Genomic DNA, 27,273 nt, shown 5'->3' on the forward strand with positions numbered 1-27,273 from the left:
CATAACTCCAGCACTTACCATCTCTGTTTTGTATTAAAATGAGGTTATTAGTCTTTCATGCATGCACAATTTTTCTCTTGAATTGGGTCAGTGGTCCCAGAGATGAAGTCAGGAAGGTCTTTGTCAGGTCTCTGTAACCCTCTGGCACGATCCAGGGCCCTCTGCTTCGTGATGGATTAACAGAGTCCTGGCGCTGGACATTGTTCTACTGGTTTCAATACGTTCCTATAATGGTTCAATTGCTCCACTTCTTTCTACAAATGAGCTCATAACATAACAATTAGCTTTACCTTAAGCATCCAATAATCATTAACCTATTGTTGGTGTATCTAACTTCAATATGAATTGGTTCTAACCGTCAGCTAAAATTTTAACCCTTTAAAATCATGATTCAGTGCTCTGCCGACACGCTTTTCTTCCGTACTGTTGCCGCCACAGCGGGCCCAGGGGACAGCTCGACTGCTTTCGAAAAGCTGTCAGTGCCCTACCCCAGCCCTCCGGCATACTGAGGCTACAGACAGGACTGGGAAGCTCAGCCGGCTACAGAGAACTGCTCCCCGCCGGGGGCGGGCCCGGGAGCGGGGTGAGGCCGGCGCCGGAAGAAGGGTTCGGTTCCGGGCCGCGCGGCGTCATGGAGTCGCTGTGGCGGCTGAAGCGGTTCGACGCTTTTCCGAAGACTCTAGAAGATTTTCGGGTTAAGACGTGCGGGGGAGCGCTGGGTGAGCGGGGGCGCTGCGGGTGGCCGGGGGACCTTGGCGGGCCGGCGCTCGTTAGAGACTCAGGGCGGCGGCGGTCTGGTTGCGGCGGGGCTGACAGTGGTTCTCGTCTCCCTGGCAGTGACGGCAGTTAGCGGGCTCATCATGGTGCTGCTTTTCTTCTCGGAGCTGCAGTACTACCTCACCAAGGAGGTAAGTACCGCCGACGGAGCGGACACGGCCCCAGACCCCGGTGCTGCCTCCGACTCGCGGCGGGCAACCCTTCATAGTGGCCGGAGCGCCCTTGCCCCTGCCCCCGCCGGGCCGCCCCCCTGGGCTGCCCAGACAGCAGCTTCGCCCAGCATAGACCTGCGGTTCGCGTTATTTTTCTGTGCCCTGTCCGGCCGCCGCGGCTGTGGGGGCGAGCTGCCCTCCTCCGTCTGTGGCGTCCTGCCAGGACGGCGGTACGTCACGCCTCCTGCGAGCAGCCATGCCAAGCCAAGAAGGGAAAGCAAGCGCTGAAGCCTTGTTCCCTCCCCACGTTCAGAGATCCCCCAGTTATTTAACAGCATTGCAAATGGCATGCGCTGGGCTGTGCAGGGCAGTGGCTCAGCTGTCTCGCAAACCTCTTCTGTCTTAAAAATCAGCTCCTGGGCCATAGCACCAAGAGAAAGGGGCCTTTTGATTTGCTCACAAGTAAAATGGGACTGTTTTTCCTTTGTTCCCAGGTTCATCCAGAATTATACGTTGATAAATCAAGGGGAGATAAACTGAAGATCAATCTAGATGTTATTTTTCCACATATGCCTTGTGCTTGTGAGTAAGACTTCTGAATGGTGATGATAATTTTTGTCCTTGGCGGGGACTCAAGAGGCTCAGTGTGCTCATAACAAATGTATGCTTGTAGATCACTTTCCTTGTGCACTGGTTTCAGATTTGAGCATTGATGCAATGGATGTAGCAGGAGAGCAGCAGCTGGATGTAGAGCACAATCTGTTTAAACAACGCTTGGATAAAGCTGGGAATCGTGTAACTCCAGAGGCTGAGAGACATGGTAAGATGCTCTTCTACCTGTCCTGGTTTGATGCTCTGTTAGTGTTTCCGTTGTATGCCTGTTCTGAGATTTGTGGGAACAAGGTGACAGCTGTAGAGTGTTTAAATGCCACAAAGTCTTGAATACCTTATAACATGCAGATCTATTAAACTACTTTTACACTCAGTACTTTTGCAAGAAAATCTCTGCCCAGTCCCTCTGAAACTATGATAAAGACCCATGGATGCATTTGAGGAATAAAGTTGCACAGTTGGTGGTCTGTTGAGATTAGAAATCAAGCAGCTGTTCTTGCAAAATTTGGCTTTAAATCACAGTGCGTGAACAAATGGGACTGTGTGATTCTAGGAAAGGCTCCAGTGACTTAACTTTTAAGCCTAAACTTGCATTAACTCTGTGTGTGTTAATGCACACCTGGATAAATACATGTGAGTTGATCTGTTGTTTGCAAGCTGTAATAAGGGATCCTTGGCTACATAAACCTCTCCTCTACATTTTTTACATGTTATGACTCATCCTTGTTCTTTGATACCAACCAGAAAGGATTCTAACACAGCATTTTTCAGTCGCACACTATTACTATTTTGACTTTCCTTTCCAGAACATGAGTTACTTGTTCTATTTTCTGGGAGTCAGTGTAGCTCTGAGTATCAACATGACCAAATTTTTAGCTTTGTATCACTTTAGATTTAACATTTTGTTGTTGACACTGAAAGGCTAAACTAAGCCAAGAGCTGAACAATTGGCAGGCACTAGGGTTTCTCTGGTTTTCATGGGAATGTGGTGATAGTGTTCTTACTGCTATGTCACTTAGCAACCATCACAGGTTGTGACTTTAAAAATTATTATTTGGGTAAAAAAACTATTCTACATGTTTTTAAGCAAGTCCTGTATTGCTTATAATGTACTGGTTGGGTCTACTTTAGATGCTTTAGCAAAGCCTTTATGCAAGCAATGTCTGATGCTTCAGCAAGGCTTACAGATAGCCAGTTCTTTCCATGGAGGCTGTTCTTGAGAGGACAAATACTATGCTCCTTCTTGGTTTTGCTCCACACCTCAGCAGGCTACATACATACCACTTTAGGTGGACGTTGGTTGCAGGATGTGCAGTAGCACATTGTGTGCAGAGTATTCATTATGCATAGAGCAGAACAAGAGTACAAGACAGAGTTTCTAGATGTGTCTCATCACTTTGAATCCTGTTTTGTCTTAGAGCTGGGAAAAGAAGAAGAAAAAGTGTTTGATCCAAATTCTTTGGATGCTGATCGCTGCGAGAGCTGTTATGGGGCAGAGTCAGAGGACATTCGGTAACCTTTGCACTTTTTTCCTATCTTCTTAGCGCTTGAATCCTGGTATGTTATATGCATATTTTTTTTCCAAATGTCTATGAAGGTCTGTGCAATGAAATCCTGCTCTCAGGCACATGTTCAGTGATAAGAGCTATTGTGGTTTGCCTATGCCTTTGGAAGCTGCACTCAAGATTGTTGAGAAGGTGCATTTGTAGGTGGTTTGGATTGTCTACGTGCCTGTTTAAGCAGTACAAAACTTGTGTCTCAGCAGGTGAGAGATTTTCTGGGCTTGTTTGATGTCCAGAGCAGAGGTGTTTAAATGATTTGACTGTTACACGAGGTATCTTGATGTAAAACCTGGTTATGCCCTGGCCTTGCCTTCTCACTGCTGCTGGTGGCATTGTTTCCTTACAGGAGAAAGGACCAGACATCTATGGTTCACACAAACAACAGGCATCTTTTCGTATTTCTCATTCCTCTGAACAGGAAATTACTGTAAGAATGGATCCATGATAGTCCATATAGGTTCTGGACTAATTTTGGCTATTTTTGGCTCAGTGATAACTTGGTTTGTCCCATCTGTCAAGTTGTGTCCTTTCCCAGAGATGTTTTCATCTTGAGGTATTCATAACTGCTGCCTTCAACAGCAGGAATTCGTTCAACATGTCCACCGAAACATGAAACCAAGGAAGAAACCTGGGTTTTTTTCTGGTAACCAAGTATTGTCCACAGGTAGAAAAGTACAAAGAAAGTTTGTAGTTAAGCCCCCCTTTAGCCCAATGTCTTGGCCTAAAAACAGAGGAGAGGAGCAATAAAAATAGGCAGGTGCTTTGTTCACATGAGGAAGTTCTAAACTGCTTATCACTGGGGGACACTGATGATGTTTTTGTGATAAATTTCTTTGCCAAGGGATGCCTTGGCTGTGTAAATGGCCAGGCAGAGCCCTCTTTGGACTCCAGTCCTGTATTCAAACAGTGTGCATCCTCACCTCCAAACCTCAAAAGGCACATCAAGAAGATCATGCTTATTCAGGACCATTAGGCCACTTTCCAAGGTCCAGTCCCCAATATTTGTGTTGCTGCTTTGTTGAATCCTGTCAAGGATTCAAGTCCTGAGCTGGGACATCTCGTCTTAATGATAAAGATGGTAAGATGGTGCTTGTGCTTTTTGCAGGTGTTGTAATACCTGTGACGATGTCAGAGAAGCATACAGGCGGCGAGGCTGGGCCTTCAAGAACCCAGATAGCATAGAGCAGTGCAAGAGGGAAGGGTTTAGCCAGAAAATGCAAGAGCAGAAGAATGAGGGCTGCCAAGTGTATGGTTTCCTAGAGGTCAACAAGGTGAGAGAGAGCTTTTGCTGTGAACCTGCTGCATGATGGTGAGGACTGTGAAAAGGCAGAGTTGGGGCATTCTTCTCCTTTTCCAGTTTTAGGTGCTTACAGTACTATCATAGAATAACCTCTGGCGTCTTTGTGCTACGTCTTTGTGCTTGTCATGAGGTTCAGGAGGACAGTCAGGAAGAGCAGTGGAAAAGAGGCTAGTTCTGGTTTGTGTTCTGTGGGCTGATAGGAAGTCATGGCAGCTGGTGAAGTTCGTCTTTTCATCCCACCTGGGTACCAAGTCTTTTTGCTGAGATTTCTAGAGGAGGAGAGGCAGCTTCTTTTAGCTTGAATTGTTCCACTGCCCTTCCGGTTTTAAATCAGAGGCCACAAGTGGGTGCTGGAGATAACTTGCCTCAGAGGTGCTGGAGAGAGTGAAATGTTATCTTCTTTAGAAAAACAGGAAGCAAGGCTATTGGAGTTGGTTGTTGAGCTGAAAATGCTCAGAGAGGTGGTTTATGCAAATGATGTATGAAAATACACAAGATGCACCAGGTAACTATGTAACCTGTCATTTTGTGGGTTACCCTCACAAATACACAGGTTGCATACCCAAATGCCCTCTAGAAGAAGTCAGACCCAGGCTATTTTTTGTTTGTTTTTAACTTCAAACTCTGTTGGTTTTTTATTTTTTGGAGGTTTTTTTCTTTTTTTTTATCCTTGTGTATTCTTCCTGGAGACCACAGTCTTTATTTCTAGAAAGTAGACCTTGTACTGTCATATCCAGAGACTGTGATTTGAGCATTATCATAGCTATTGAACTGTTATGGGACCCTCTCTCACAATATATGATGAGCAGGAAGATTCCAGGGGGAATTCTGGATGTAGGAGTGGTCCAAGTGTGAGTGTCACTGGGGAAGTTTTTGGGGCCTTTTTTTAGGCACTTGGAACTTTGTGCATCTTCATTCTCAACAGGTCTGCAGTTAACATAAAGCATAGGTTTGCCCAGGCATTAAATATTTAATACAATGAGTGAGCTTGGTACATTCAGATCTTCCAAGGCACAGTGCATGTGATTGCTAGTAAGTGTCAGGGAGGACTGGCGCCTAATATCCATATCCCTTTCAGAGTCCAGGATGAAATTTTACCAGTTTGTCTTTTGCAGATTTTTGGGGGGTTGCTTTGGGAGGGGGATTTAGTAGGTTAAGTGCTTTATTTTTGCATGCTCTTCTTTTCATGTGTTTATACGTTGGATCACTGCTGACTATTTTTATAAGTGTTCATCCTCACTTTCTCCTCTCTTTTTCTTTGATAGTGTTTTGTATTTTCTGAAGGACCAGACAGTTCCCTACTTGGAGTTAATTCCTCCTTTTCTCTTTTTTATGTCCACAAAATAATCTGGATAGAACAGCTGTTATCCACATCAGTATTTAATTATGGATTTCAGCATCACTGGCTGTAATGAACATGGGAAATTCATACCTCTTTTAGGATAATGTCTGCTGCTACTGTCCCCTGTGAAAATGAGTCAGTTGGTGTCTGTCTTGTGTGAACAAAATCGTAAAAGTCCAAACACCAGTACAACTGCTTTGCTTACATAGATTCAGACCATTTAATGAATGTTTATTGTCTCCTGCAGGTAGCTGGAAATTTTCACTTTGCACCAGGAAAAAGTTTTCAACAGTCTCATGTACATGGTAAAGTATTTTCTTTTTCTGTTTATTGGACCTTTTGGTTTCAAGTGTCTGACCATTTTCTTTTAATATCTTTGCATTACTGTCTGTAGTAACAACATCACTGCTTCAGTGAGGAGGACATTGTTGAAGTTTTGTTACAGTGGTTTAGAACTATCATGGACAAACAGAAAAGTGGTTTCTAGGGGTGCTACCACATGAGCGTGGAAGAACTTGGTAGAGGATGTTTCTGGGTAGTCTCTCAGTTCTGCAAAACTTTGCTGCTTTGCAGTCAAACAACCGCAAGTAAAATTTTCAGACCTGAACCTAACTACAAGTACCTCTAGAAGGGATATTTTCCTCTATTCATGAGGTTCAGAGTAAAATTATGTCGTGAAGGACTTCCTTGAGTATATATATAAATTTAGCGTGGTGAAAACCATAGTGGTAGTTTACAAAATCATGGAATGGTTTGAGTTGGAAGGGACCTTTAAAAGGCCATGTAGTCCAACCGCCCTGCATGAGCAAGGACACCTTCCACTAGAGCAGATTGCTAAGAGCCCAGTCCAGCCTGGCCTTGAATGTTCCCAGGGACTGAGTGTCTGACAGCTCTCTAGGCAACCTGTGCAAATGTCTCATCACTTTCAACATATACAATTTCTTACATCCAGTCTGAATCTGCACTCTTTTAGTTTAAAAGTATTGCCCCTTGTCCTATTGCAACAGGCCTTATTAAAATATCTGTTCCCATCTTTGTTACAGTTCCCTTTTGCTGTTAGAAGGGGCTCTCAGGTCTGCCCAGAGCCTTCTCTTCTCCAGGCTCTCCAAGCCTCTCTACATAGCAGAAGTGCTCCAGCCCTTGGGGCGTCTTTGTGTGCTCATGTAGACTTGCTCCAGCAGGTCCACATCTTCCCTGTGCTGAGCATTGCAGAGCTGGAGGCATCTCTGCATGTGGCGTCTCACCTGAGTGGAATAGAGAGGGAGTGTCCTCCCCCTCACCTGCTGCCCATACTGCTGGGAATGAACCCAATATGCAAATGGTTTCTGGATTGCCAGTGCATATGGCCAGGTCATGTTAAACTTCTCTTCCACTAACACTCCCAGTTCCATCTCCCCTGGGCAGTTCTTGACTTGTATTGGTACCAGGGGTTGCCCTTACCCAGGTGCAGCACCTTCCACTTGATCATGATGTTCACTGGGCTTACTTCTCAAGCTTGTACAGGTTCCTGTGGATGGTGTCCTGCCCCTCAAGCACATCAACCTTACTACTCAACTTGCTATTATCTGCAGATAGGCTGAGGTGCCCTCAGTCTCAATGTCCATGTCATTGATGACAGTATTAAACAGTACTTTTCCTAACATGGACCCTACTCGTTCCTGTCTTCATCTGTATATTGAGCCATTGGCCACTACCCTTTGCACATGATCATCCAAGCAGTTCCTTATCCAGTGAAGAGTCCACACATCAAATCTGTATTTTTTCCTTTTATTACTCACTCCAGTTTAGTCTGTACTGCTGTGGTTAAGGTCAGGGGAGAATGTGAATGTGCTTGGTGGGAGTAACTGGTGTATTTGGAGAACAACAAACTTTTGAGCACAGAAGCACTTTTGTACAAACAACAATAATGGTTTCCCCCATAATATTGATCGTTTGTAATTAAAAAAAAAATTTCACTTATTGTGGCAAAACCTCCTTTGTGTGCTTAAACTGTCATGACAACAGCAACCTTACTACAACCAGAATCAGCAAAGTCATATACGTTACGGAGAAGCATGTCTATATTACACCTCTCTGTAACAGACAGGAATTCAAGCTGGCTGCTTCAGAGCAGCTACTTTGTGTACAGAGAGGTCAGGATAGCTCTCTAATTCCATGTCCTCCAGAAATGCTGCAGAGCTGAATTAAAATTCACTCAGAAAATACAGATAAAACCTAATAAGGCCTCCATTCTGGCCTTATCATCAAGCAGTGCAAGATAGCTCGGGAGCTCAGTCCCCAGGGAGACAGGGTGCCCAAAGCTAAGCTAGCTCAAGGCTGATGCCGGGGGCTACCCTCTAGCAAGCATGGTGATTATCAGCTCTATTAGTGATTGGAAGCTCTCTTAGGGTTTCGGCTCTTGGCTGCTAGGTAGGGGTGCCCCCGGGCTGAGGCTGCAGCAGACGGCAAGAGAGGAGTGGGAGAGATGCTGGTGGTTCCACAGAGATGGCTTTATTGGGGAAGTCTGTGAGGGGTCCCAGTGACAGCTCTTCTTCTGTCGAATGGGCTAAAATATACCTCTTTTATAGGGTTCGGGGGATCCAGATTTGACCAGTAGTGAGGGTTAAGTAACATAGCCTGTGGGGTTACAGAGATAAGCTTTGGGGCAGGGGTCAGGGAGACAGGAAGTTCTGTTGCTGTCTCGGCATTCCTATTGTTCAGATTCTCCATGGGGTCTCGCCCAGGTCCATGGCATTTACTACAAAAATCCAAAAGGACTGTGTAGTTACTGCCAACCTCATCCACTCATTTGCTTGTTCCTGCTGGCTGTATCTGATGGCCTCCTCTTTGCCTACAGAAAAAGAGTGTAGTTGCTTCCCACTCTCTCCTTCCCCATCAGCATTTCATAGGCCTTTCCTGTACAGGGCTCAGGGCATATCTTTCCCTGCTGAAGAGTCACAGCATATGAAGCTGGTCATTTGTGGACACCAGTCAACCTCTGAGCTTCCTTCCTTGCAGGATTTCTCTGAACCTCTTTCAGTTCAGCTCTGTCTGAAGGTACCAGACTGCATCCAGAATTGTGATCCTGGTTAAACATGAGAAGCAGTGCCCTAATGATTTTCTTCCTTTTGTTCTCTCTTGCTTTCCTAGTTATTCATAATGTGGGATTTTCCTTTCTACCCAGCCTTTTCCTTGGCAGTGTTTTCATTACACTAACCAACAAACAAGGAAGTTTTCCAGACCCGTAAGGAAAATGGACCGCTCGGTGTATGGTTGTTTTCTTGTACATGACTCACTGTAATCTTTCTTTCTAATCTTTTGGGGTTTTTTCTTCCCTTTAATTTTAGGTAAAGAATTTGACTAGTATTAGAGGACAGAGTTCTGTGAGGTATTTCCAGAACTTGTATCTCGTTTGGATCATAGTTCCAGACAATAACTTAAGTGCTTGTGGTGTTTGATTCTTTCAGTAGGGTCTGCTTTAACATGCAGTCCTGTTAATACATTTAACAGAATGTCACACAGGATGAAGTTGAATGTCTAAGAGAAGTCTGAATATTCCAAACTGTTGTTGTAAGTCACGTTAACAATTCACTAAGTCATTTTACCTGACCTACTTGATGCAGAACTCTAATGACTGACAGTATTTTTGCTTTTCTTTCTATTCCCTACTGATACGAATCAGTAGATAATATGAGGATCAAGAATATGAGTAGTGTGGAAAGTTCAGTCCACTGCACCATTCTTCTTGCCTCCTATTGGAGTCTGTACCACGTTTGTACAGCTGATTGTTGGATTTTTATTTTGAGGTGGCATTGAAATACTGAAGCTTGCATATCAGCTTTTCAGTTTCTTACATTGTTCCTCTCTTTTTATGCTGAAGTTCCTGTTGTATTATAGATCTCCAGCCAGGAAATGGACATGGGCATCACTGTGACTGTCCCAAGGGTCCTATTAAGCAGCACTTTGTAGATCTGACTACAGATGTAATCCTGATCTGAGCTTCTGAACTCTTGTTTGCTTGGTGTTAAGATCTTGAAACTGTAACTTCTTTCCTAAGGAGAAGCAAGTTGAAATGGCTTTATCTCAGAAAGTAGAATAAGAGGGCCTGATACACGTGGCAGCACTGTGTAAGGTGCAATTTTATTTCTGTTTAGTTATTTAACTTCAGTTATATATAACTTTATTTGCATAAGCTCTGTGTTCTCAGCTCTCCATTAGAGACTGAGCACTTTACTACTAGTTAGTATTTTATCTCAGTTTTCACCATTACTATGTTTTAGTGTGTATTGCTACTCATTCCTAATCTCAGGTCATCAGAATTGTCCTGTCTAGGATGACTCGCATGGCTGATCTTATGCTTTTGTGCCATCTAAAATGGTTAATTGCCTATTAGCTGGTGCATAAATACCATGCTTGAACTTCTTGAACTGGTACTTGTCTCTGTTCTTCACATCCTGTGTTCCCTGAGAATCTGAGCTGAATCTTTGGAAATGTGTTGCTTTTGAAGCAAGCAGTGATGCTGCTTTTCATTCCAAGTTATTGGAAGCATTTAAAATTGGTCACTTTAGGCTTGCACCATGATGTGACAGCATCAGTGTCAGAGAAGACCTCCAACTCTGGAATGTCATAGTGGCTGCAAATGGTCATTTGTTGTTCAGTTGCACTAAGAAATCCCAGATCATTAGGAGGAGGATTGAAAGAGATTGTGAGGAGGGCTGAAGCACTTCCAGTCAGAATTCTTAACACTGAAACAAGTAGCTTTGATTCTCCTGCATTGAGGGAGGCCAGAATCAAACATTACCAATACTTAGAGTCTTCAGTTTTAAGCAGCACAGCCTCAAGCCCTGCTTATTCATTTGGTTCTTGCTAAGGTTGGGGTTGCTTCACTGTTGTCTGTTTAGACTTTGAATCCTAAACTGAAATTTTATGTTTGGTTCATGCAATGTGCTGCAGATTTTGGTGAAGTTCTCTCTTTCACTTTTGCATCTGCAAGGACAGCCTCCACCATCAGCTGGGCCAATTTGTGACTCTGAATATTGTATCTGTTTTCTTTTGCAGCAATTCACATCTGTGGTCTTTCCTTCCTGTCTCAGAGGAAAGAGAAATGCTTGGGTGATTTAGCTGTTTAACCTCTGAGATTTGTGCTTCAGGGGCTGCTGCCATGTCTGTCCATGCCTGTACAGCAGCAGCCATCTCCTGCTTCATCGGCAGTAGTTGAGAGTGACTTTCCTGCCTGTGGAAACTTCACCTACCTAATGGTAGGCTCCTGAGGAGAGTGACGTTATCTATATCACTTCCCATCTTTCTTGCTCTGTTTCTTATAGTCGAGGGAAAAGGCTGAGGGTTCTCATTCCTCCTTTAGATTGTCTTTGGGTCACTCTGTTGCTGAGGTGCCATCATGTTGTCATATTGTGCCTTGCTTTTCTCTGTGAAGAGAAATGTGGTTACACCATCATCAGTACTTTTTAGAAAAGACATTGGCCATCATGCTTTTTTGACAGCCAGAGAGCTTTTCAGGATTATTTAAAATGTCTCGTTAGACTCCTTCAGTTCCTTAAAAAGAAGATGGTGTTGGTGGCATCATTCAGGACATTCTGTCCTGAAGACACACTCTGAATGACTGTGACAATTTCTGTGGATGAAGCAGTCTGTATGTGGTCCAAATTTTGTGGTTTTCTTGCACCCTACATGTCAGCTGGAGGAACAAAGTTATCTTTGAAGATGCTGTTTTTGAGAGATTACCATTTGTTTTCATCCTCTTTTGTGGTGATGGCTGTGGAAGGAAAAAACACAGGTTTGCTGCTCTTTGTTATGATGACAGTCCTGGAAAAGGAGTCTTCTCCTTGGAGCCACCAAGCTTTGCCTAGAAAGGTGTGAAGCTTTGTTAGCTCTCTAGGAGTCAGATCCACTGGTCAGTTGTACATCCTTGTTAGTGTTCTGTTTATGTATTTAACAAAGGGCTTCTTTCTTTCTCTGCTAGAGCTTGTTTGACAGCCAGAACCTATTTGAACTCATTCTTGGATGCTGTGGATGACCCCAAATAGCCTCCTATTTACATACTTTTTAGTGTTTTGATTAATGAATTGTGAAAAGCTACCAAGTCTTTGACTGCAGACTGATTGTCATTTTTCAAGTCCCTTGGCACCTTCCCAGTGTCAGCCAAGAGCATGTCACACTAGCTCCTTTTTCTGCAGAGACTGCAGTCTCCTTCTCTGTTCCTTTCCTATAGCCCAAGTAGTTGTGGGCTTGTTACTATTGCACAGGCCTCTACAGGTAGCAGTTACTTATCTGAGTTCTTCTCCTGCCCAACAACATACTTAAAAAAAATTATGTGGGACTCAGTCTCCATCAGGACACCAGTTCAGTGTGGGAAGATCCAAATCCTCTGATCACCTGTACACGATTCCTTCCATAGAGGAGGTGTGTATGAGCTCATTCTGACTTCTGTCCCAAAGTAGTGTCTGTTAGGGAACTGTTTTTATCCCCATACTGAATACTGAACACTGAGAGTCTTACTTCATCCTCTTTTCTTTTCTTTTTACCCTAGTGACCTCTTACCAGATTTTGGTTGTCTTAGTGCTGAAAGATGCAAGGTCTCACCCATTTATGGTGGACAAACTGTTTTCAAGTTATAACAAATCTGTTTTGGAGACAACAGAAATGACATTTTCATTTGTCACTTCACTATCATCCATCAGAGCTCAAGTTGTACCAGTTGTTGGGAACGCTTAACATTTGTCAAGTAGCCCTCTGGAGCTGCCTTTCCTTCTCCATACCAAAAATCATACTATTGTAGAAGCCCCAGCAGAGATGTAGCTAAGGGGATCAAATTGCTGTGGGAAGGATTCAGAGGCCCATACAACCATAAGGCTCTGTAAGCTTAAGACAGTTACTGATTAGTGCTAAATGTATATACTACACAGTGTTCAATACAAATGAACAAGCTTTTGAAACAAACAAAAAAGGAGTTTACCTCCCTTGAGATATGCTGTTCAAACATGCATTTCCCTGCCCCCAGTCTTTCCTGGTATTCACCTTTGTCAGGATCTTGCAACAGAATGAACAAAATCAGCTTCATGATTTGTTATTTCTTCTGTATATCAGGTGGGATGAAAATAGCACAGGACTGATTAAGAATAAAGAACCTGTTACACAGCTTTGAATGTTAATATGTTGTAAATATAAACCTTGGGTGCAGTTCTGAATAGCTTTGCTCCTAAAATTATCTCTCTTATCTTATGACTGAAAAATAATCTCAATATAACCAATACTGTTGTTTGGCATGCTGCTTTGGAGTTCACTTAACATATATGCACATCCCACTGTGTTTTTCCTTTTGGTGATTAATTACTGCATTTTGAGTTCTCTGTTACACTTTAAATGATTGCTTGACCGTATACCAGTCCTTTAGCTGTCTAGGGGGTGATTTTATATGGCCTAAAAAGCACATAAGCACAGATGTTTCTCTTCCCCTTTATGGTATGAACTTTAAATACTACTCTACCCGAATCTGTTTGTAAGGATATGAACATTTCTCTTTTCTCTTCTACTTTACTTGTTTTCCCAGTGTATGCTGTTGAGATTAGGTGTTGCTGTATCCTTTTTTTTCCTCTGGACTACAGAACTAACATGATTTTTGTTATTTGCTGAGCTCATAAATCTCCTTTGGAAGGAGCTGTTGATCTAGGCTGGGATTTGAGAAGATTTCCAGGAAGCTAATAGGAGAGCTGTGCAGGTCATTCTTCTGTGGTAAACGAGGTGGAAAAGGTGGAGAATCCTTGTCTTAAGTGATTTTAGTATCCCCATGTTGGAGATAATGTTTTGACAAATGTTTAGCTGCACTGTGCCGCTAATGTGCTTGAGGGGAATGTGCTGATATGTTAGAGCAACTTCTGCCTTTTCAAGTCAGATGAGAGAATTATCTCACTTAATCTCATTTGTACAGCACATTAGAGAATATGTCCTGAAATTTCATGTACCAAGACAGCTGATCTGTGAGTAGTTTGTAGGAACTTTTACAAGGGTTAAGTAAATCATTGGATTTTTCTATGGGTAATCATGGCATTTGCAGGTTGAGATGTGGTGTTTAAGTCAGTAACATCTGGCAGAGGACTCAGAGTCTCAGCTTTGCTTAGCTGCAACATTTTCTGTGTTGCTCCCTGTCTCATTCCCCCTCTTCACAGCACATCTTTATGCCACTTCCATCTTCCTGCCACTGTGCTCCTGTAAGATACTTTCCTCCATAAAATTTGTCCCCACTTTGAAAAGTGGTGTCCTATCTCACCTTGGAGCAATGTGTTTGGGTGGCAGTCTTCAGTTTTTTAGAACCTTCACATGTTTATTGACAGAGTCCTGAATGGCTGTAAGTGCTGTTAATCCTCTTTTAGGGGTTAAGAACTGAGTTTTGTGAAGTCCAAGGAGGCTTTGTGATTGTCCAGGTCAGAAATGCAGGATGGGGAGAATTCTTCAGATAGACAGCATTACTTAAAACTGTGTTGCTAAAACCATGAACAAATCTTGGTTCTATAAAGCAGACAGAGTTCTTGACAAACTTAAGATGTTTAGCAGGTATCTTTATTTTGCCTGTTAGATGTGGTTAAGGAAATGAAAAAAATGTGCTTGTTTCTTCAGAAATAAGACTCTTTGGTCCTAGCAGACTGTCTTTTAAAGATCTTCTGTTCTCTTTCCTTGTCCTGTTCCTTATCTTAGCAAGCTTAGTAGCCTGCTGGTTTATGTTAAGCTAAATGTGTATCTGCAATGTAGAGTATGTACATATGTGCTTAGAATAATCATCGGTGATCAAGGAGAAATAAACCTGCGGGATGGTGGAAGACTCTTTTAGAAACTGAACAGCTCTACTGCAGAGTTGTAAATCATTTATTGGAGGGAAGTTTTATAAAAACTACTTAGTTGTGGAAAGCATAGCAGAGCACTCTGGGGACATTTTTTTTTCAGTAGCCATAACTAATAATAGGGGTCACACACAATGTAAATCTAGTGTAACATGTTAGTTAATGTCTGGTCCTTCTCAAGTGATGCCCTGGGATTTCTTTGGTACTGTGCTGTTCCTGTAAGTTTTGTCATGCTCACTAGTCCTCAATACAGCTTCACATGTACCAACACATGTGACTACCCAGGTGATAAATCTGACAAGCATCATAATCCTGCAAAGGGTTCTAGGAGCACAGCTACCACAAGGATCATCCCTCTCCCTCCCTGTGCATCACTGTGCCAGTGCAGCTGTGGAATTAACCTTACTTTGGAGCTGTTCTGACTAGAAGAATAGCCTCAGATAAAGCAAGACTTGCATTTCAGCCTTTTACAGAGTCTGAGATGGCTCATGACTGAAAGGTGGGTGGGATAGGAATGAGCTGAGGGACCAAATGATGGTGGGACAAAGAAAGTTTTATTCCTTTGGTGGTATGGAATCATAGAATATTCTGAGATAGAAGGGACCCACAAGGATCTTCACGTAGGTCAAGTTTAAATGCAGACCCATCAGAGCCAGGATCTCTGTGGAACTTTGTTATAACTGAAGGTTAGCCAGCTAGTGTCTGTACAAAAGGTAGCAAGACTTGACACTTCACTGGCAGCTAAGGCACTGAACTCTTGACTTAAGTGCACATAATAAGTGCAACATGAAACAGCCTAGTGTTGCTGGTAACTGTTAAGAATAACAGAGCATAATGCCAAGGCCACTTCTCCTTTCTTTCTTTCCCCTGCCCACCATCACATATACTTCCAAATTTTTACTAGGCGTTTGGAAGCAAGGGCCCTCTATCTCTGGAGGGTCTCTCTCTCTATTTGGGTCTTCCACTGGATCACATCTTTCTCTGGTATCCACCCACTCTGGCAGGAGCACTTTTCCCATGGGCTGTGAGTGGATCTCTACATCCCCCATGAACTTCGTGCCTCACAGGGGACAGTTTGTTTCACCATAGTCCTCATCATGGCTTGCAGAGGAATCTTGGCTTTAACACTTGGAGCACCTCATCCCCCTCTTTTTCCACTGACCTTGGTGTTGCCCTGTTGTTGTCCCTCACATGTGCCCACCTCCTCCTCTTCTGTGACTGCAAGTAAAACTGGTGCTTATAGGTGCTTTTGAAAACGAGTTCTGCTAATTCAAAGATTCCTACAGGATCCCGCAGCTCCGAGAGGTCAATCTCATCGAGGTTCTGTGCCAGAGAGTCTCTCACCGTGTTTCTGCTGCTGGCCACGTGGCCCACCACCACCAAGCGGGCAGTGACGGCCACCACGGCCCCGCACTATTTAACCCCTCTCTTCCTGCGGGGCCTGGGAAGGAGAGGCTGCTGACGCTGCCCCTGCCCTTCTTCCCACGACACGGCTGGCTGGGGTTGGCCAGGCAGTAGAGGCTTGCCACGTGCTGCGCCAGGACAGCAGCAGCACGTGGCTGGAGAAAACTGCACATGCATGTTTCAGTTTTTCTTAACTGTGTCACCACAAAGGCATTACCAGCCTCTCTAATTGGGCCAACAGCATGTCCATCTTCAGAGCCATCAGAGATTGGCTCTGCTGGACGTGGTGGAAGCTTTTAGCAGCTTCTCACAGAAACTACTCCTGTGGCCCTCCCTCACTACCAAAAACCAGGCTGTGCCAAATCAACACAGCAACTTGTCTCTTGTGCTAGGCTCTCAAGGGAGCAGCATTTCTAATCATTGTTAATAATGTAGCAACACTTGGTGATCTGACTCCATTAGCTCCTAAGGTAATAGCCCACGATTATTGAACTGTGTTTTACTTTGCTAAATTGAAAGGTGAAGTCTGCCTTCCTGAGCGCATGAATTTACCTGTTAAAATGGTCACAGACTCTGGCTTCTTGGAGTTCATTGTATGACTTTGGATAAACCTGGTAGGAGTGATACTGAAATGGAGTTGCAATTTAGATTTTCATCCTGAGACTGATGCTCCTGGTACTGCATAAAGTCATTTAAGTAGCAAACTAGAAAATAACCATTGCCTCCCACAGATTTTAAAGATAAGCATGTATATATTGATTGTCATCATAGTTATAGCAGTACCTTACCTACTCCACTGCACGAAAGATAATTGACTAAGCCATCAAAAGAGTATTCTTAGTACAAAAAGAATGGGAAGATGTTGGAATCCAAAATGCAGGGAACTCTCAGAATTTTGGGCCTGTAAGCCGAAGGTTAGAAGGTTAGAATTAAACACAGGATTTGATCTGAGACCCTGGAAAAGGTTTCCAAACTTAGGTGCTGGGAGCGAGAATGTGGATTTATAGTTTAAAGCAGAGACATGTTAAGCTAAATAGAAGACAGTTTAGAGTTTTGGAGTTTAAGATACAGAAAAAATAAAAGTAGTTACAAAGGTAAACAAGAGGTTTAGAATGCAGTACTGTAGGTTTTTGTCATACATAACATGATTGGCTAATAAAGTTTACACTGTACCATGAGTCCATAAGACAAAATATTTAAGGATTGGGTCAAAAACATAAATATCCTTGTTGGTAGTGTTTTATTGATCAATAAATTCTTAAAAAGTCTTGTAACTAGAGGTCTTATGACCTTCTGAGCCATGCAGGGAAGATGTGAGCCAAACTCACCCTTCCTGCCTATGTAGAAGATAAGAAAAATAAATCGCATAATCTAAAAAACTCAGAGGTATCATCTCTAACGCATTCAAAACTCCTTCAAAAATCCCCATACCATATCTCTGCCAGATCCCTTCTAGGGGTGTGTGGTGCTGCCAGCATTGTCACATTGCTACATGTGGGAAGGGCAGAGATGCAGGCCAAATTCCCCAAATCCCAGCACTAGTGACAGTCACTGTGGTCCTACTAATGGTTTGTAAATACCCTGCTCGTACCATTTCTGCAAAGACTTTTCCTTTCCTAGTATGTTCTCTGGGCAGCAGTAGCAAGGCTGATAGGCAGAGTGCTGAGAGTTACTAAGATGAGGATTATTTTTAAGGGCACTTGCATGTTATATTAAAGCATGTGCTCTGCTCATTTGTTAGTTTAGATCTGTTGTGCCTCTGTGTTTTACAGGAGTGAGAGAAGTTATGTGTAGCTAACAGCAAAGCTTTCTTTTCTGACCTCTGGGGTCTTTTTTTGCCCTAGATGAAGAATACATGCAGGTGAGGATTGAATACCTAAGCTGAAGTAACCCCAAATTAAATTTATTTTCTTTTATTCTAGTAATGGCTCTGTGTAAGGAGGGGTATTACAGAAGTTTTATCTGTCACACACCCTACTATGCAAGCAAGAGAGAAGCCCAGACAATTTTCTTGCCATTTTAGATTGTGATGGAAATAAAAGGAGCTGACTTATTGCTAGAATATGGGAGAGAGATATTATTGCTATGACAATGTGAGATATATTGTTAACTATTTTTCTGTTACAGTTCACGATCTGCAGAGCTTCGGACTTGATAATGTAAGTGTTTCTACGGCAGTGTTACAGTTCTTTTAGTCTATTTTCCTTCTGGATTTCCCTCCCATTGCCACATTGAGATCCTAGATTGCTGCAGATTTCGCTTTATGGGTCTAAGCAAAACCTGGGTCCTGCTTTCACAGAGGGTTCTGAAATACATTCTATGACATTTGCATGCTGCTTGGCAAGCCTGTGCTTCTCTTCCTGAGCCTGCCTTTTTCCTTAATCTATGCTTCACAGTTTCTTGTGGTTAATATTGTCACAGCTGCTTCTGGATCTGTTGGAGTTTACCTTGTGCTGGGAGGAAAGCAGACAATGCTCATACTTATTCCTCCAAGGCAGCTGATAGTATGTGCTCCTATTGCAGAGAGAGGAGTGGGTGGGAGAGCCTGCTCTGTAGATGGGAGGAAAGGGCACTGAGATCTGTAGATTTCAAGCAGGAGAAGGAGAAATTCCTTGTCTTGAAATCTCCAATGAATAAAAAAGAAGAGCAAATGTTTTGGAGTTTACTGTTGGGATGCATGGAGAAAAGGAACACCTGTCTCTGTTCTAGAGCCAGGCTCAGAAAAATATACCAATAACGACCTTCAGGCCCCTTACCTTACCCCTCATGTGCTCTGCAGCTATTTGAGTTATTAGCATTTCCATTTCAGATCAATATGACGCACTATATCAAACATCTCTCATTTGGAAGGGATTATCCAGGCATTGTGAACCCTCTGGATGGAACAGCCATCACTGCACAGCAAGGTAAAAGACAGCTGAAAGAATTCTCTTTTTAAGTGTCTGTATTAATAAGTGTTAGAAGAGAACAGGAGCAAAGTTCTCAGTTTCAACAAAAACCCTGACAGTGTTATGTGAAATATGACTCCTCCGCCCTTTGCTCATTCTGGAGCGGCTGTCTCCATTCACCTGGAAGAAGTCTGCCAACATGTTTGGATTCTGTGACCTTTCTGAAAGGTATCTTTTCAGCATTTGTGAATGCACAACAGCATGTACAGTGTATCATTATTAAAGGCCTACCTCAGATATAGTTCAAGGAGAGCCCTGTCTAACTACTGCTTACCGTGAGAGAGAATGAGAAGATGCAAGATAGACAAAAAAGGCCTAATTGGTAGTTGCTGGAGAGCTATGTGTCTGGCTGATCTTGACATACCCAACAGTAAGAGCTTGAAAAGCTGCAGTGAAGTCGAAATATTGCTGATCTTGATAGCTCCAGATTTGCTGGCTTGTGAGACAATTTTTTCTTCCTGCTGCTGCTGTGCTTATTTCCACAAGCCTGCTTTTCTATGAAAGGTCCTTTACATGCCATTGCAGAGGGTTTTTTTTTTTAGATCCACTGAAGTCTGAATAGTTTTCCTTTGAAGGTAATTGGAACTGTATGTAATAAAGCTTGGAGAAAGAAGTAATTTGCTTTGAAGTGGTGATAGGATTGTTAGTCCTACCTGAATCTGTTCTTTAAAGTTTTCTACCATTGATTTTGATCCTTGTACCCAAATCAGATGATGGTGTTTGAAAAAAAGCACAAAAAATTAAAAGGTATCATAATGTTCAGTATGATTATGATGCTGTAGTTATTCTATGAAGTAACAAACTATCAGAGAGGGAGGACCTGTAGCTGACTGGTAAATTTCTGCATAAGCTCAAGCTTTTCATCCTGAGCCTCAGGGAAATTTACCTCAGTTGGTAAATTCTTGAAGAATTTGTTCTGAAGAGATGCTCCAGTAAAGAAGTAGAAGCAGTAGATTGCAGGTCAAATTTATGTTTATTGCAGCTAAATATACCATATGCAAGAATTACTTCTGCTGTAGAAATGGATGGATAGTCTTCTTTAGGGAATTCCATAGAAAATAGCTTTTTTCTTGCATTGTGTTATCCTTAAGAGAACTGAAGGAACAGGCTGGTCTGGGGCAACAGAAGGGATTCTTCTATTTTTTTCTTCACTGGTCCAGATCTTCCTTTTCATCTTCTGATACAATAAATGCCATGCTTCTACAAGAATAAACTGCAATGTTAATTGAAGTTGATATGAGATACTCATTTAGATCTGAGGAAGTTTTCTTAGGGTTATGTTGTTAAGATATTTTTCTGGACTAGAATTGAATTTGCAAGAAGTTTTACTGGTAAAGCTATAGCAAGTTTGTAGAAATAGTTTTTCTATTTATTCAAGGCCAAAATGCCATGAGTTTTGGTTTTGGTTGGAGCAGAAATGAAATTCACTTTGGCAAAAGGAAGACACATTTCAGACATTTACTTTACTGTCCTTGAAAACCTCCAGCAGCTGTTGTGCAGAAAGATGTTCCCTGACAAGCTGAACAAAAGTAGTTTGTGTCTACCTGACCTGTCAGTGAAAAGCTTCCAGCTTATGGCTTTATATTAATTGTATCTCTCCCTTTCTTTGCTTATAGCTTCTATGATGTTTCAATATTTTGTCAAAGTGGTCCCCACTGTGTATAGGAAAGTAGATGGTGAAGTAAGTACCTTTTTCCCTGCTACTTTGACAAGTGGAAGCCTTCACTTTCTTCTCATATTCTTGGTGCTGACAGTAACTGTGGATCCAGATGTGTTGCCAGATGTATACCAGGGGCTATATTGTACATTCAGTACTTGGAAACCCCAAGTGTGGAATTTGGTAAAAAAACCTGGATAGTATCTTTCTCCACTTGGATTGTAATTTGTGTCAGATAACTTAGTAGGGATGATAGAACATAATTTTATTTTACAGAAACACAGTTTAATTGCTCTAAGAATAGGGCTAGTATGAACAACATGTAGAAAAATGGCAGGGCACAGAAGAATGCTGAAGATTGATCTTAATTTATGTGAAGACAGGCTATCTCTGTCTTTCTCTGATCTCCTGCCTCTATATATTATTTTCCTTTTTCTCACTCTTGATTATTTATGGCCTTTTGCTATCAGTGCTGTCTCCTGAAGCATGCTTGGCAGGACTGCATTTTGGTCCTGCAGAGGGTGACATAGACTCAGGGTTGAGAGGGACAGCTTATGCTATTGTGTGCCAGCAGAGACCAAATAGTCCAGCCTGGATGTTATGCTTCCTTCATACCATGGGCTAGCTGCAGCTTTAACTGGTAGCCTATAGTAAAAATAGACCTGATAGCAAATACCTGTTCCTGATAGAGCTCTGATAGAGCTCTTCAACTCTTTCTAACCACTGTCAGGTTGCCCACATGGGCAGGGCCACACTGATGTGGTTCACTGAATGCATGTTTTAGTAGCCTTTCCTGTTCCCTGTTGGCAAAATAATGTTTGCTGTGTTTGTTTCCTGGTAGGTGGTAAGAACTAACCAGTTCTCAGTTACACGACATGAGAAAATAGCAAATGGGCTACTGGGAGACCAGGGTCTGCCTGGTGTCTTTGTGCTGTATGAGCTTTCACCCATGATGGTGAAGCTGACAGAGAAGCACAGGTGAGAAACATTTCATTCTATTTTGTTCATTCTTCATTGATTTTGTAATTTTGCATAGCTCGAAACTTCATTTAGACATGATAGTGCAAATGCCTGAAATTCATCCAAACCCCTTCCCAGCCAGTGAAAAGGAAGAGGTGCTTACCGGTGCTCTTCCTCTCTGTGTGAACTGTGGTCTGGGTTTTATCTGTTGCTATGTATCAAGATGGGACAGGAAAGTGGTGCAAGGAGCAGAAGTGTTATATAATGTTTCTTGGTTCAGACTTCTAATGGGAAGATTAGATTTACATAGCATACCCATTTTACCAGCAGCACCCACATAGTCCAACTGGTTCTTTAGTCTGAATTTGCTATCACTTTTCTACATCTTCCAGCCAGTGTGGAACCTCCTCTTCTCTCTGGGTTAATGGCTGGCATTGCAGCTGCAGGGAAAGGGAAGGGGTTGTAGCTGTCCAGTCTTTGAGGTTCATAATGAGGGGCAGAAAATGTCTATATCTTAAAATGTATTAATGTGTGCTTAGGATTTAATTAGTGTGTTGCGTGACCCTCCTGTGCATTCTCACTGGGTAGGAATGTCTTAGGGATTGAAAGCCCATCTTTCAAGTTTATAAATTCAGTACTTCTTTTAGTGCTGATGACTAAAAGTAGCAGTGACAAACTCCATTCTGTAGCCAGTAGGGGTTAATTAATTCCTTAATTTGAGAATTGTTAGCTATGACTATTTAGAGAATGCATACTTATATGATATGATGAATATTATTAGAATTATCAGTTAATTGTTACATACCTGACATTGGTATCTGAGCTCATGTTGGTTGTTCAAATTCTAGGTCCTTTACTCACTTTCTCACTGGAGTTTGTGCCATTGTTGGAGGCATATTTACAGGTATTGCACCTTTCAATCATTTTGCTTTCTGAAGTGTAAATATTTACTATCTTATGCTTTCTAAAGTCTGCATGTCTAGTAATAAATCTCTGTTTGATTAAGAGAGGTTATTTCAGCCCTTGGGAAGTGATACATGTTCTGCAGAGCCGCAGGAGTGACATCAGACTGTAGCTAGCACTGGAGGCTTACAAGATGCTGTAGATAATGTAGACCTATTACAGCATTTCATTTAATTAGACCTGTAGACCTGTCATAATATTTCATTTTGATGCTCTACAAGACATTTTGTTTTCTAACAAAGCTGTTCTTCACAGACCATATGAAAGTGTCTGTACTTGCATTCTTGGCCAGCTTGGGTCTGTAAGTAGATACTTGTTTTCATGTGGAATCAACGCCAGTTAAGTCTGTGAACCCAGGTTGCCATGGGCATAATATATATCTGAGAGACATCAAACTGCTCTCAGACATAGGACCTCCAGCTAGTATTCTGCTAGGACTAGATGGGGTCTTTTGAGAAGAGGTTCAGAGGTTCCTGCAGATACATCTGAGTATCTGCACTTCACTCTCAGTGCTGGCATCTGGAATAGCTAATCAGTATCTGCTCAGCTCTGTGCATGAGAGCAGCCTTGGTGCAGCCATGCTCTCCAGGTAGTAATCCAGAGTGCTCATAAGTCAGACATGTGGGTGTTAAGGGCCAGCCTGAAGATGTGGTCAGTGACCTGAGAAACCAGTTTCTGTGTCACATAACGTCTGTATCAATTATGTATATAACATCATACCTTTATCTGCAAGATTCCCATCATCTGAGGTGTCACAGTGCTCAGTTAACCTGATACTGTTAAACAGAATTTCTGTCTGCAATAAATTTTATCCTATTCATCTCTGAATTGAAAAGTCATTCAGAAATTACTTTCATGACAAATTCAAGTGCCCATTTGCACTGACTGGGTTTGACAGCCAATTCATGTTTCTGCCATGTACCATGCTCAGACTCTCTGTATTCTAGAGATCAAATCAGCTAATGGCCAATAAGGTAAATTACTTGTGCCAGCAATAGCGTGGCCAACAGGACCAGGGCGGTGACTGTCCCCCACTGCATACTGGTGATGTACCTTGAATCCTGGGTTCAGTTCTGGACCCTTCATGACAAGCAAGACATTGAGGTGCTGCAGCGAGTCCAGAGAAGAGAATGGAGCTGTGGAAGGAGCGGGAACATAGGTTTGAGCAGGTGGGGGTGCTCAGCCTGCAGAAAAAGAAGCTCAAGAGGGACCTTCTTGCTCTCTACAACTATGTGAAAGGAGGTCAGAGCCAGATGAGGGTCAGTCTCTTCTTCTGACAGGGACAGGATGAAAGCAAATGGCCTCAAGTTGCACCAGGGGAAGTTTAGATTGGATTAAAAAAAAAAAAATTTGTCATGGAAAGGGTTGTCTGTGGCACAAGCTGCCCAGGGCAGTGGTAGAATCACCCTTCCTGGAGGAATCTAAAAGATGTGTAGATGTGAACTTAAAGACGTGCTGTAGTGGTGGGCTTGGCAGAGCTGGGGGCAATTGGACTCTATGACATTAGAGGTCTTTTCCAACCTAGATGATTCTGTGCTATTCTAAAGTCACCTCAGTGTTCGTGTAACCATATCAAATTGATTCCAGAAATAGAGATAATTTCAGAGCAAAACAACCACACAAGAGTTATCTGAAGCATGATAGACCAAATATTAAGTCCAAGAATATCATATTATATAATAATAAAAAGAGGATTCAATTCCCATTTTAGCTGCAATGCTTTGTATCATATTGAAATGTCTTTGTATAGAGCCAGGTAATCATTTACTTACTCCTTTGATTGAAGTTTTGAATAAAAGAAAGAATATGAAGCTTTATAAAACCCAGTCATTGAAAAATAGCTCCCTAGCAACCTTTGTGTTCCTTCCCTGGCAGGAACTCAAGGTTCCTATCCTGTGAAAACCTTGGTTGTCTGGGGTTTATGGTACAGTAGGCCGCTCTGAGTTTTTCTGTGGTCACAAACAAACACTGAATTAATAGGCTTCTTCAGGGCTGGAGAGGTTTGAGGAAAATACTGCAGAAAGAATTAAAGGTGGTGGTTTGTATTGTTTTGTGTCTGGTAGGTGTACATTGCTATCTCCAATAAAGGGCATCCTTCAAGGCCAGCATATGGTACTTTTAGAGTTGATGTGAAATGAGCAAGAAATGGGAAACAAGTCCTTTGCATGCTGAATCAAGGCAACAAGTGGCGTAAAGCACATCAGCTTCCTCTCCAAACTCTTCTCAGTCATCAGTAAACATGCATGATGCAGCCTGTCTCTTTTATTTCTGGAAAAGGGATCTTTTCTAGAGAAGCATGATCCCCTCTGTCCTGTAGGGTGGGTCTTGTCTGTCCTGAGGAGATGAGGACTTTACTGCTCTGAGCAGCAACAGCAGCAGCAGAACCTTTTTCTGTCTAATGGACGTGGTATTCCTTTCCTCTGACAGCAGGGTTTGTGTTTTCTGTCTTTGGGAGTTGTTCTGTCTTTGAGGCATGTCTGACTTCATCCCTTTGGTTTTTTCCTTTAGTTGCCGGTTTCATTGACTCCTTGATCTATCACTCAGCACGTGCCATCCAGAAGAAAATTGAACTTGGGAAGACAACATAAATAAGCAATGGCATCAACCCATTTAAAAACAAACAAACCAAAACCAAACAAACAGACAAACAAAAACAAACAAAACAAAGTAATCCCCTCCAGCCTCCAAGGAGAACCGAACAGGCTCTTTGAAGCACAAGTGGTCTTCTGAGAGTGCACAGGAGAAGATGTTTGGAACTTCCGCATGGCCCTAACCACTCATATGCCCTGATTCTTTGGCCTTAGTTTGTGGATGGAACAACTTGAGCCTTGCTGCTATATAAAGATTAGATATCACATCTGGCTCTGCAGGCCCTACTGTCACACTCTTTTTGTGTCAGTCCATGTTCCTCCAGTTCTGTTCCCATTCCCAACAGAGATGCTGGAGATACTGCATTCAGTTTGCCTCTAGAAATAATGTAGTTTATTGTCAAGAGACCTGTAATGGATTGAAGTTGCCATGAAATAAGCTTTCTAGCAACACCATCAGGGATTTTTAATTTTTCCATAAAATGTTTCTGGGTGTGCTGATGCTGTATGTCAGACCTTTGTAAAAATGTGCTGAATCCCATCTATTGCCTTCCAGCCCTCCTGGAATGCATGGGGCGCCTAGGCATTTGGGATGTACTTTCTGTGCTGGGGGAGCTCCCAGTTGTTCTTCTGAAAGTTGCAAGTTGATGTTTCAGGGAAAAAAAAGGTGTCCAGAATTTTAATTGATTTTTAATTGGATTTTTTTTTTATTTCCCCTTAGTATATATTTTCAAATAAAGTTCATCCTCTCTTGTTCTAGTAAGGCATGTGGAAGAATAATTAAATTATTTTAACTAGTTCTGATACTAAATTGGAAATAAGAATTAAAAGACACCTTGCATTGTGGCAAAGTATGTTGAGATTGTGATGATGATGGGGCTTTTTTATTTTAAATGATTACACAAATGAGTAAAGTGCTTGGTATCTGAAACTATATTGGGAGAAATTTGAAAATAATGAGGAAAAAAAATTTGTGAATTCTTGCCTATTGGATGTAAAACAGACCGATTACTCTTAAATCTCAGATCTGGATTTGCTTTGGTATGACTCTGATATTGGTCCAAGCAGTTGGACAGGCACAGGATCAGATACTGCAGAGAGAAAGCTGTTTTACAATTTATTTTGAGGCAGGTTTTGCTAGGTGGTTGGGGTTTTTAATTAGTTGAACTTACCTATAAACCAGAGAGTCTAAAAACTGTTTTTTCAGCTGGGGAGGGAAGCAATTTGTGGTGTGGGTAAGGAAAATTATAATCTTCAAGCAAGAATGTTGAAAAGCAGGTTTGTTTTAAATGTATTTTTTACAAAGCTATTTAATGAATCTAGTGGGTCAGGATCACATAGTACTACTACAGGATGAGGAATGGAACACCGTATCTGTATGTTTCTCAGGATCAAAAAGTGACCTGAACAGTTTCAATTGCTCATCAGTGCATGTCAGCTTTGTAACTAAATTTATAGGAATAGTAGGAGTGAGAAGATGAAAGGAAGTAATGCAGCAAGCGTTTAACCCACAGTGAAACAGTTACCGTCACTGTTTCCTATCTAGGACTGGCTTATCCTTGATAGGAAAGCCAATTGCTTGTAAACTGGACAAGCATTGGACATTATTGCCCAGAGCAGACCTGAGGACCTAAAGAAAGGTGAAGGGAAGGTGAAGGTGCAATACTTGTACTCATCATGGGATATTGGAAATAGTGGAGAGAAGAAATCAAACACACTGAAGTGGAGATTCTATCTAGAGAGACAGAAAATTAATGAAGCTAATAGTTAAGTAATACAGGCTTCTGCTATCTGTAGGGACTATATGAGTCCAAGAGATCTGGTGATTTTAATAGACTGAAAGCCCAAGTGACTAAGAGCCATGATAAAGCTGAGTCTGAATCAAGGATGTTAGTGACCGAAAGTGATAAAAGAAATCCTGCTAATTCTGCTCTGGAGGACAAAAGCCTTCTTTAGGGAGCTCAGTCCCCAGGGTCTGCAGTCTTCATCTGCAGGGGGGTCATGTTCTGCAGGGATGCCTTTTCAAAGTTGTAAGGGGTCAAAAAGCAAAGGAAGTGGTGGTTCATGTTTTTTCAAAGTTTATTCAACATAAGATTATTTCAAGTGTATTTGATTCTGTTGTCTTCTGTCACCATGTTTGATTTTTTTTTCCTTTTTTATTCTTCCTTGATGCAATT

General features: G+C 42.2%; 1 protein-coding gene across 1 annotated transcript; it reads left to right on the forward strand.

Annotated features, from left to right (window-relative positions):
- Positions 1-599: 599 nt before the first annotated feature.
- On the forward strand, positions 600-25,949 carry ERGIC3 (ERGIC and golgi 3). Its single transcript, XM_064729750.1, has 13 exons — positions 600-719; positions 838-908; positions 1,424-1,511; positions 1,630-1,749; positions 2,960-3,053; positions 4,209-4,374; positions 5,993-6,050; positions 18,108-18,139; positions 18,790-18,886; positions 20,545-20,609; positions 21,427-21,563; positions 22,394-22,449; positions 25,017-25,949. The coding sequence occupies exons 1-13, from the start codon at positions 632-634 to the stop codon at positions 25,094-25,096; spliced, it is 1,152 nt and encodes a 383-aa protein (XP_064585820.1). The 5' UTR covers positions 600-631; the 3' UTR covers positions 25,097-25,949.
- The last annotated feature ends 1,324 nt before the right edge of the window (positions 25,950-27,273 follow it).

This window comes from Zonotrichia leucophrys, chromosome 20, assembly GCF_028769735.1.
Source record: "Zonotrichia leucophrys gambelii isolate GWCS_2022_RI chromosome 20, RI_Zleu_2.0, whole genome shotgun sequence".
NCBI lineage: Eukaryota > Metazoa > Chordata > Aves > Passeriformes > Passerellidae > Zonotrichia > Zonotrichia leucophrys.

Coding starts and splice junctions, on each gene's coding strand:
- ERGIC3 (XM_064729750.1), top strand. CDS start 632: ATGGAGTCGCTGTGGCGGCTGAAGCGGTTCGACGCTTTTCCGAAGACT. Junction 909..1,423: donor AGTACTACCTCACCAAGGAG/GTAAGTACCGCC, acceptor CTTTGTTCCCAG/GTTCATCCAGAATTATACGT. Junction 4,375..5,992: donor GTTTCCTAGAGGTCAACAAG/GTGAGAGAGAGC, acceptor TGTCTCCTGCAG/GTAGCTGGAAATTTTCACTT.